At 36.1% G+C, this 11,274-nt stretch overlaps 1 protein-coding gene across 1 annotated transcript; it reads left to right on the forward strand.

The window, feature by feature from the left end:
• Window positions 1-527: 527 nt before the first annotated feature.
• On the forward strand, window positions 528-5,466 carry LOC107782402 (uncharacterized). Its single transcript, XM_016603286.2, has 2 exons — window positions 528-2,109; window positions 5,157-5,466. Exons 1-2 carry the CDS (start codon window positions 721-723, stop codon window positions 5,205-5,207), a joined length of 1,440 nt encoding a protein of 479 aa, XP_016458772.1. The 5' UTR covers window positions 528-720; the 3' UTR covers window positions 5,208-5,466.
• Window positions 5,467-11,274: the final 5,808 nt, after the last annotated feature.

The following is an 11,274-nucleotide window of genomic DNA, read 5'->3' on the forward strand; positions in this document are numbered from 1 at the left end:
GAAAAAATACGCCTAGATGTTTAATGAAGATTGACCTAAGAATGGCGTATGATATGGTAAAATGGGAGTTTATTGAAGAAATTTTAAAGGGTTATGGCTTTACGCCAAAGTTTATTCAGCCGATCATGGCATGTGTAACAACAACAAAGTTTTCAGTAAAGGTTAGTGGGGAGGGGTATGGATATTTTGAGGGGAAGAGGGGTTTAAGAGGGGATCCAATATTCCCATTTCTCTTTGTTACGGTGATGGAATATCTATATTAGGTAGCAAAATCTCTAACAAAAAAGTAATTATTATCTCCTTTTAATATATATGTGATCGTGTTGATTACGCACACAACTTTCACATTTTCATGATTATAAAAGCAATTATAAAAAGTAATGTATATAGAGACACTTTTGGATTTTAAAACTTATAAAATAAAATAAATAAAGAAATGAAAAGAAAAGGCAAAAAAGACAAAAATAATAGTACTAGTAAAGTATCCTGTTGAAAGAAATGTACTCCATCTCTTTATTGGGGAAAAAGGGAGGTGCCAGCCAATCGCAGACACACTACTTCTGCGCCTAATGCCCATACAGTATACACTTCAAAACCATAAACTCTTTATTTTATTTTTTTCAATTTAACACTCTTCATTTTTTTCAATTCCACCAGATCATGCCTCAGCACCAATCTTATTAATTCTTCAAAAAGTTTTTCTCCATTTGATAATCTTCAATGGCTGAGTCTAATTCTGAAAATTACCCTTCACTCCCCTCCAATTACGTCTCCATAGCCCAACTCCAAGAACGATGGCTCAAGGAGAAACAAAGAAAACAACAAGAACAGGAAAAACAAGAAAAGAAAAACCCACAAAATCCAGTTCTTCAAAATCATCAAAAACATAAAAATCTGCAAAATCGTGAAAATCACAGTGGAAAAGGTTGGCGTGAGGTGGATTTGATTGCTAAAGAACCTAAGTCAAAGGCGGTCAAAATCACTGCTCCTGTGGTTGAAGAAAGTATTGATGGAGGATCAAGGGAAAAATTTAAGAAGAAAACGAAAAAGGGCTATTTTCGAAATGGGAAACCTAGGGTTGAAAGAGATGAAACAAATAATATGGCTAAAGTTTCAACCTCTGATGTGGCCAAGGAAGAAATCAGTATAGTAGAGAGCGTCGAAAATGGTGGAAAAGAATTATCTAAGGTTAAATATCAGCAGAATGGAAAATATAAGGAGGTCAAAGAAGTGGCTACTCTTTGCGTGGTGGAGGAGGTAGGAGAAAACAAGGTAGATAAGGAACATGAGAAGAAAAAGGGCTATTTTAGGACAAGGAAACCTAGGATTGAAAGAGATGGAACGGGAAATGTGGCTAAAGATTCAACTATTAATGTGGCCAAGGAAGCAATCATGACAGTGGATAATGTGGAAAATGGTGGAAGAGAATTATTTAAGGGTAAATATCAGTATAATGGAAAATATAAGGAGATCAAAGAAGTGGCTACTGTTTGCATGGTGGTGGAGGTAGGAGAAAACAATGTAGATAAGGAACATGAGAAGAAAAAGGGCTATTTTAGAAAAAGGGAACCTAGGGTTGAAACAGATGGAAAAGGAGATACGGCTAAAGTTTCAAGAATGAATGTGGTCAAGGAAGAAATCATGACAGTGGATAGTGAGAAAATTGGTGGAAGAGAATTATCTAAGGGTAAATATAAGTGGAATGGTGAGTATAAGGAATTTAAAGAAGTAGCTACTGTTTGTATGGTGGAGGTGGTATGTGAAAACAAGGTAGATAAGAAACACGAGAAGGAGGAAGAGCTTTTAGTTGATGTGAAAGAAAGAAGTAATGAGAACGTAAGAGTGAGAGGTGGCGCATTTCATGGATATGTTGATAATAGGAGAGATGTACCCTTGATAGATAAGATTGAGAAAGATGTTAGGAATTTGTCATTGAGTGATAGGAGGAGGTATGGTGGCCACAGGAGGCCGAGTGTCGGGGTGTATAGTGGTGACAAGTGGAGATATGGGACTACTTCCAGAAGGTATGAACTGCGAAAAATGTTGAAAAATGTGTGGGTTAAAAAGGGGGAGTCTTCAAATGGTAGTGTTACTGAGACTGAAACTCAGGTAGCTAATTATGCTGCTTTTTTTTTTCTTTCTGATAAGTCGTCACATTAAATGTGTTTGTGTTCTTTTTGTTATTAGTGAATGTGTTTCTAGTGATCCTCTGTTAAGCTGTAAGAATGAATGCCAAGAACAAAATAGAAAGAAAAGTAGGAAGTAGGAAGCCAGAAATAAAGGTATTGTTGTTTCCTTCCGTTTATAAGGAGCTTTGCACTAAAACTACTCAAGAATATGGAAGAGGAGGACTACTGCATACTACTCTTTAAAAATTTCATCAGGCTGCATAATATGACATGTAAAGTCATATTTAGTTTTCATCATAGGATTTTTTCCAGGATATGTGAGTTGATAGAAAGGCTTATATTAAGACCCATAATGTAGAATGATTTAAGAGGATTAAATTGTCAAACTAGTTTAAATTAAGGTATGTTGTCTTTGCCTGATAATGAAATACTACAGTTGAGGAATCTATTCTCCCTGTTCGTGTTGTTCTGCCTACTCCAAAACTGTTTTAGGAATAATCAAATTAGGTATGTTCTATTTTTGCAAGATTACTGGAGTGTAAAATTTGCAGTTGATTTAGTAGTAGGAACTAGGAACATATGTGGCACATACTAAATGGTGGACACAAGATTCACATCTAAGGCAAAAGTAAACATGCTATATTGATACTAAAATCTGAAGCCTGGTTGTTTGTTGGTAGATCACAATTTGAAGTTGAACTTAAATTACTTGTTGTCCTACTCAACAACCAGCTTTGTTGATCTTTTTGATTGCTACATTCTTTTCCTTAAGTATGACCCTTTTGATTGCTATTCCTTATTGCTAAGGTATGTTAAGAGTTTATTTTTTGTTTTTGGGGGTTGGGGGGGGGGGGGGGGGTTTCTTGGGACAAGTATTCTGTCTCGTAGTAAAAGGCTGCTTAAATTGATATGATGGTCAACCATGTGGTAATGCTGTTTGTGCTGCCATTTGGTGGAACAACACCATTTTTGTCACAGACGAGTGATAAATTATCCACATAGAAAAACCTTTTCAAAACAATTTTCCACATAGAGATGGGATAAGCCATATCTATCAATTAATTCTTAGCCTCAAGCTTTGGTAGAGGCCCCCAAACGTCATCAGCCCTGATTACTAAATGTATCCTTATATCTTTATTTACTCCACAATTACGTTGGGTGAAGGAACAATTTCAATTTTTTTGCAATGTCAATGAGGTAGAGCTCTTTTAGTCCTCAAATGTCGATTCAGTTGTACCTCCGCCAGTGTTTAAAGTTGCCTGTCATTGCTGTCAAGATGTCTCGTACGATTTCTGTAGCACTGACATTTATAGTTGCTGAGCTCATAGCTTTTTAGCTCTTTATGTCAATGTACCTCATAAAGAGGACGCAATAGAAAATGTGCTCCCCAGTCCACAAGAGAGAGAGAGAGAGATGAAATACACTTTAGGATTTGATGTTGGTACTGGCACAATCTTTAGATTTGGACAGTAATGTACTCAGCTTCTTGGCCCTTCTGGGGTTCCTTTTGATGGGCCTTACGTTTTTCTCCTCCTTATGATGGACGATGAAAAAAAACAAAAGATAAAATTTCCATATTTTCAGAGTCTAAGGAGTTCAAAGGTTCCATTGGATGCTTTAATAAAAGAAGTCTTCATATGCATATGGAAGATGCTTAATTGTATGAGTAAGTGGGTTTAATCAACTGAACAGTGTGATCCAAAACTTCTAGATTGTGACTCAGTGCAAAATGGCATTCAGTTTGAGTGACAACACTTGGAGTCTGATAATCAGGGGCCAATTTATGTAGGGGAGGGGGTAATGTGGAAGTTTAGTAGAAAATAAAAGGCAACTACTAGATTTTCTCGAGGGGGTATCTCTATGAACTTATAATATTTTGAAGTGTAAACGTTTAATTTTGAAAATAGGGGCTTGTATTCCCCATGGCGGGCGCTCCTAATTTGCCAGTGTTTGGGGGCTTTGACAGATTATTATTCCTGTTGTTATTTCTCTGATTATATTGAGAGACAGGTCGTGTTGGGTTGATATCTGCTTGCTTATAGGTTATGTTTGACCCTCATTATAGAATCAACACTAAGTGGCTTCTTTTAGTTCAAACTAATGAACGGGCCTGGAGAATCATACAGGAAAAGATGATACAGAATTTGCAATATTCTCCTTTTGTCCAAATAAAGTATATATTCTTTTTGATAACCGTGGTGTCCGGGCCAGCTTGCACGCACCTTGATTAATTCCACGGGATACCTGTCATCTCCCACCAGCAATAGGTACCAGAGAGTCCACTATCAAATAAACTATACTTATGATAAAGATAAGCAAAAGAACTGATGGTATGATTATTACCTCTATTATTTTCCTTATCCCTTATAAGTTATATCTCATATTGTTGATCGGGATTAGCATGTCCGGTGGAAAGAAAGGATGCAGCAGGTTTATCCTCTAATTTAAGGCCTATATATTGGTACTTATTCCTTAGAATTTTCGACAGAAAACAGATGACACTAATCATGATTAAGAATAGACTCTGAAATGTGAGTGTTGTGCTTCATATGCTTGTTCACAGCATTTGCTTAGTCGTCAAAAATCCTTGGAGACGGTATTGAGACGGTCAGGCAAATGAGATCTAATCTCAGGTCTATAGTATATGTAATTGGTACTTATGTTTTCTCATGTTTTGAGTCAGATGTACTAATTACATATACATTATTTCGTCAACTTTTCTCTTTTCTTTCCTACCCTTGCATTTTGGTGGCATATCTGTGAGAAAACTAGGGAAAATTTAACATTACTTCATCACATACAATGTGACAACTTGCTAGTGCCTTCATGCATGAAACGGTAGCCTACATTGAAGCATCATGAGATGTTTTATTACCTGCCAATGCAGAGAATGGATATTGTGTTAGCTTAATCTCAGCTACTTTGTGATCATGCCGGATAAGCTGAGCATGGCTGTAATTCCTCCTTGCTTTTATTTTTGAATATTTCCCTTCTGCTTTACTGAAAGTGTTGCTTTCATATGTTAAGGTTGATTTTTCAAGCCAAAGCACAAGTCAGAGTCAGCTGTGCTCTCAGTGAATCAAGTCAAGTTTCTTTATAGAAGCGTCTTCTTATTCATTGCTTTCACCAAATCAACTTCATTCTTACTGGGAATACAAGCAACTTTACATGTAAATTTGCCAGCAGTTGTTTCTCCTAGTCCTCGTTCTTGTATGTAAGTCCTAGTATTTCCCCTCCCCCTCGATCCTCTTGTGGCTTCATATTAAACTGAATGAAAATGATGTCAAATCTAGAATCATGGACTATGCATTTTACGGAAACATAGTACTCTTGCCAATTCCGCGTATCAGTGGCAACCTCTTTTGGACATTTTTTTGGGTACTTGTGGTGACTTAATTCGTTATTTGTGGCCAGTGATATCACAATGAAAACTAACTTCTTGAGGAGACTTATGGGGGTCGAATATAAGTTTTGGGGAAAGGACTACGTTTTCACTATTTGCAACTGATTTTAGTTGCCAAAAAAAAGTTCATGGGTGACATCCTATGTGAATCCATATCGACAACAAAACATAGGAGAGATGCGGGTTATATAAGTAAACAAGTTTTAGACCCTAATGATGCGATTTAAAGTTGTGCGAGCCTAGGTCCCCCAAAGTGGACAATATCATTAGTGGGTTAGATGGTTACATATGGTATCAAGGTCACTCCGCTTGCAATCTTAAATGATGATGGGGGCAAACTTCAGCAAGGACCATGAGCCCCCAAGGGGGTGTAGAGAAAACACGAGAGAGATTTCATGTATATAAATAATTAAGTCTTAGATCTTAATAACGCTTTTTAAAGTCGGGCAGATTCAAAGATGACCATATCACTGATGGATAGTCTGATTTGTTACACTATCTCTTGCGGTGACTAGATTTCAGAGCCTCTAAAGGTAGTACCCTTGCCAATGTCCGCGTAATAGTGGCAACCCCTTTTAACATTTTTTTTGGGTATTTCTTGTGGCGACTTTATTCATTATTTGTGGCAACTTATGTCACTGAAATTTAACTTTTTGGCGGCGACTTTTTGGGGGTCAAATAAGTTTTAGGAAAAGGACTACTTGTTCACTATTTGTGACAGATTTTAGTTGCCAAAAAAGTCGGTTTGTGACACCTTAGGCGAATCTGATATCAATAAAACACGGGATAAATGCTGAGTGTATATGTAAACAAATCTTAGACCCTAATTAAGCAATTTAAAGTTGTGCCGGTGTAGGCCCAAAGCGAATAATATCACTACTGGGCTAGTCTGTTACATATGGTATTAGAGTTACTATACATGTAACCTTGAACAATGATAAGGCAAACCGGCAAACCTCAGCGTCCCTAAGGAGGGGTGGGGGTGTGGGGGTGGGCAAATCTTAGCGAGGACGTTGGGTGTGCAACCTTGAACGATGATGGGGTAAACTGACAAATCTCAGCAAGGACGTCGAGTCCCTAAAGGAGAGGTGTATGTGACACCTTAAGTGAATTTCAAATCGACAAAATACGAGAGAAATGCTGGGTATATAAGTAAATAGTTTTAGACCATAATGACATATTTTAAAGGCGTGCAGGTCTAATCCCAAAACGGACAGTATCATCGGTAAACTGGGCTGTTACACCATCTCTTGTAGTGACTGTATTTCAGAGCGTCTGAAGAGGTAATTAGATTAATTTTCTTTCTCGATTTCCAACTGTTGTGACCCTAAACAGTGGAAGGCTATGGTTTTAAAGGGAATTTTATGTTGCTCTTCAATTGTATCTCCTTAAGCTTCAATATGTGACAAATTTAAAAAAACTGAAGCAAAAATTGAAAGTAACAGATGCAGGGGATTCATACAGTCGGCGTCAATTAGTTTGGGATTGATGTCTTGCTAATTAATAAGTCCGAAATTGTGTCACAGTTTAGTCAGTTTTTTCCTTCACAAAAATTATATGCTCTTTCTGTCATATCTAAATCTGACTTTAGCTCTTCTCTTGTTTTCTACTTGTATTTCATAACCCATAGGATACCCTACATACGTTCCAGCAATCATTGCGTGATGGAGCCTCAAATATCTTTGTCAAAAATGATTAGTGTGTCATAGAAAAAACCACATCTGTAGGTATGATCAATCAATAATGAGTATTATCCATGTATCAGTTAACTTTAATAATTTAGGGAATGACCAATTGATGTGATGTTTGTTTATATCTGAAGAAACTAAAACAGTTGTAGAATTAAAAAAAAGGAAAAAAGAGTTACGTCGAGAAAATTTGGTGAGAATATGTCGAAAACTGTTATGACATTTGTGCCCCTCGAGGTAAAGAAGCACTCAAAGGGGTGTGACCCATCATTCTCTCTTTTGCCTTTCTTCCCGTCCAACCCTCGTGACAATTCAGATGAGGTAGTTTGATTTGGTACAGAATTTAAGAATTTTTTTTTTTTTTAAATTTGTGATCTTAAAAGTTTAAGAGGTAAAAGCTTTCTGGGGCCATGACATTTGTGTGGTTATAAAAACTTCTCATTAAGAGTAAAATGGATAAAATAAAGAGTTTAAAGTTGAATTATTTTCAAATTTAGAAATGTATCATTTATTTTGGAACAGAATAAAAAGAAAAGTACGGCATTTAATTTGAAACAGAGGGAGTACATCACATTCCTTGATGTTTTCTCGATTAAAAAACATTTTGAACTATTTCACTAAGAGTCATATCAAGTTATTTATTTTTCTTTCTTTTCCCACCCGGTGTACAATACTTATATTCAGATCAGTGGTGGAGCCACCTTTAACCAAGAGGTGTCAATTGATACTTGCTTACCAGAAATTTGCACTATGTAATTAGAAACAAAAATATTTTTTGTTTGTATATAAATATTGTTGGGCTTTAAGCATTAATAATACTTAAAAGATGGTGAATGGGAAATGGAGGGAAAATGAAATATTTGAGTTTCATTTGAGATTCCCTCCTTGATGAAGTAACATTGTCTCATACTGGAAGAGGAAGAGGTTTTTAGTGGGTATATAAGCAATTGCTCTTCTTCTAGCTCTTAAAGAGTTGAGAAGAAGGCAAGCCTTGCGTTGTCGTCGTCGTCGCTCGCTCGGCTTCGGCTTCGAATTTGGTCAAATGATCGATTGATAATATCCGTTTTAATAAAAAAATATTAATATTAAATCCAAGAATATTAATATTAAAATCCAACCATTTTCATTTTTTCGTTTTCTGTTTTGGTAACAGAAAATTAACTACCCTCTTCAATTTTCCCTCTTTATTGTTGAATAAATATTCATTTATGTTATGGCATTTATGTTGTGGCCATTTTGGATAAACAATCATTCTGAAGAGTTGCACCTCTTCAGATTTCAGCCCAACATTGTCTATAAATACAAGTTCATTCTCTCAGATTTTTCATACGATTTTCTGAGTTTCTCCTCCTTCTTCTGCATTGTTTTAACTTCAAAGAAAGCAACAGTAAGTGTGATTTGCTACCGAAATTTGTGTTCGCTGAAACACTGGGGTTTGAAGTGTCACTACACTAGTGTGTAATTCGTTCTATCCTGGGAGGAAATAATCCATAACCTTGGGTACTAGGATGGGATTAAATTCCTTAAGGATACTGTGAATTCAATGGGTTCGGATTAACTTTTGTTTCGTTTATATTTTTGTTTATATTATTTTATTTTTTCCAAAATTATTTTACAAATACAGTTGACTAACAAGCTTAAGGAATTTAATTTGTATTCTGTATTTGTGTTATATTCACTGTTTTGGTGTTTAAAACCTTTATGGTTTTTTATTCCGTTGGAGATTAAAATCTACGTTATTTTAACATTTGCTTGTGTCATTCTTTTACAGAAATGACTAATGATAACGGGAACCAGGCTGTTCCAATGGTGACTGCCAATGCATCAACAAGCCGAACACCGGCGTTGGCACCAGCGGAGAAACCCAAAAAAATTTCCAGGTTAGATTTCAAGTGGTAGCAGCAGAAGATGTTGTTCTACTTGACTACTTTAAGTCTGTAGAAGTTCATCAAGGAAGATGTTCCTGATTTGCTCGATGAAACTCCAGAGAATGAACGCTTTCTCGTGATTGAGGCATGAAAGCATTCTGATTTTCTATGCAAGAATTATGTTTTTAGCGGACTGGAGGACGATTTGTATAATGTCTACAGTGGCGTGGAGACGTCAAAATAATTGTGGACAACGCTTGAAAAGAAATACAAAACTGAAGATGCCGGGTTGAAGAAATTCATTGCCGCCATGTTTTTGGACTACAAAATGGTAGATATCAAGTCTGTTATTATCTAAGTCCAGGAATTGCAAGTGATTATTCATGATCTCCTTGATGAAGATATAAATCAAATTAATACTGATGTTGAAAGTAGTAATCTTAGTATTTTTACTAACAAAATTTTCATTGAAGGTCTTATCATCAATGAAACATTCCAAGTAGAAGCGATGATTGAGAAATTGCCTCCTCTATGGAAGGACTTCAAAAACTACTTGAAACACAAACGCTAGGAGATGTCCCTTGAAGATCTCATTGTTCGGTTGAGAATCGAAGAAGACCACAAAGCTGCTGAAAAAAGAGGCCGTAGAAACTCAACAATAATGGGAGCAAACATTGTTGATGATACTTCTCAAAATAAGAGAAAGAGGAAGCAGGCTTCTGGACTGAAAAGCAACCCAACCAAGAAGCGGTTCACGGAAATTGCTACAACTGTGGAAATGTTGGGCATAAATCTACGGAGTGTCGTGCTCCGAAGAAAGACAAAAAGAAGGGTCAAGCAAACATGGTTGAAAAGTATGAAGATGTTGATGACTTGTGTGCTATGTTTTCTGAATGCAACTTGGTGGGAAATCCTAAGAAGTGATGGATTGATTCTGGAGCCACTCGCCATGTTTGTGATGTTAGGGAAGCCTTTACAACATATGCTCATGTTGGACCCGAAGAGACTCTTTCTATGGGATATGCTGCAATTGCCAAGATTGAAGGATGTGGGAAGATCTTTCTGAAGATGACCTCTAGCAAGGTGGTGATTTTGAACAACGTCCTTCATGTTTCTGAGATTAGGAAGAATTTAGTCTCTGTTGGACTTCTTGTTAAGAATGGTTTTAAATGTGTTTTTGTATCCGATAAGGTTGTAATAAGTAAGAACGAAATGTTTGTAGGAAAAGGTTACCTCACAGAGGGCCTTTTCAAGTTGAATGTAATGGTTGTTGAGAATAATAATAAAATTTCAGCTTCGTCTTACTTACTTGAGTCAAATGAATTATGGCATATATGTTTGGGTCATGTCAATTATAAAATCTTGCGGAAAATGATTAACTTGGAAATATTGCCTAAATTTGAATGCAACAAATCAAAATGTCAAATATGTGTGAAATCTAAGTATGTTAAACATCCTTATAAGTCAGTTGAAAGGAATTCAAATCCTTTAGACTTAATTCACACAGATATTTGCGACATGAAGTCAATACCATCTCGCAGTGGAAAGAAGTATTTCATAACTTTTATTGACGATAGCACTTGATATTTCTATGTTTACTTACTTAATAGTAAAGATGAAGCAATAGACGCATTCAAGCAATACAAAAATGAAGTTGAAGCTCAAATTAATAAGAAATCAAAATGAAAACAAGTAATAGGGGTGGTAAATATGAATCTCATGTTGAACAAATATGTTTAGAATATGGAATTATTCATCAAACAACGGCCCCTTACACGCCCCAATCCAATGCGATTGCAGAAAGAAAGAATCATTCATTAAAGGAAATGATGAACGCATTATTGATAAGTTCTGGTTTGCCACAAAACTTGTGGGGGAAAGCCGTTCTTACGGCTAACCAAATACTAAATCGAGTACCCCATAGCAAAACACAATCCATTCCTTATGAAAAATGGAAAGAAAGGAAGCCTAACTTGAATTATTTTAAAGTGTGGGAATTTTTGGCAAAAGTACAAGTTCCTAAACCCAAAAGGGTAAGAATAAACCAAAAACCGTCAATTCTGTTTCAATAGGATATGCGACCAATAGTAAAGCATATCGATTTCTTGTTCATAAATCAAAAAATTCCGACATTCATAATAATACGGTTATAGAATTAGATAATGTTAAGTTCTTTGAAAATATAT

This window comes from Nicotiana tabacum, chromosome 20, assembly GCF_000715075.1.
Source record: "Nicotiana tabacum cultivar K326 chromosome 20, ASM71507v2, whole genome shotgun sequence".
Classification (NCBI taxonomy): Eukaryota; Viridiplantae; Streptophyta; class Magnoliopsida; order Solanales; family Solanaceae; genus Nicotiana; species Nicotiana tabacum.

What these genes read in the sequence shown, in the direction of transcription:
- LOC107782402 (XM_016603286.2), top strand. Translation starts at nt 721, where the DNA reads ATGGCTGAGTCTAATTCTGAAAATTACCCTTCACTCCCCTCCAATTAC. An exon ending in TTACTGAGACTGAAACTCAG is followed by an intron (nt 2,110 to 5,156) that starts GTAGCTAATTAT and finishes TCATATGTTAAG; the next exon opens with GTTGATTTTTCAAGCCAAAG.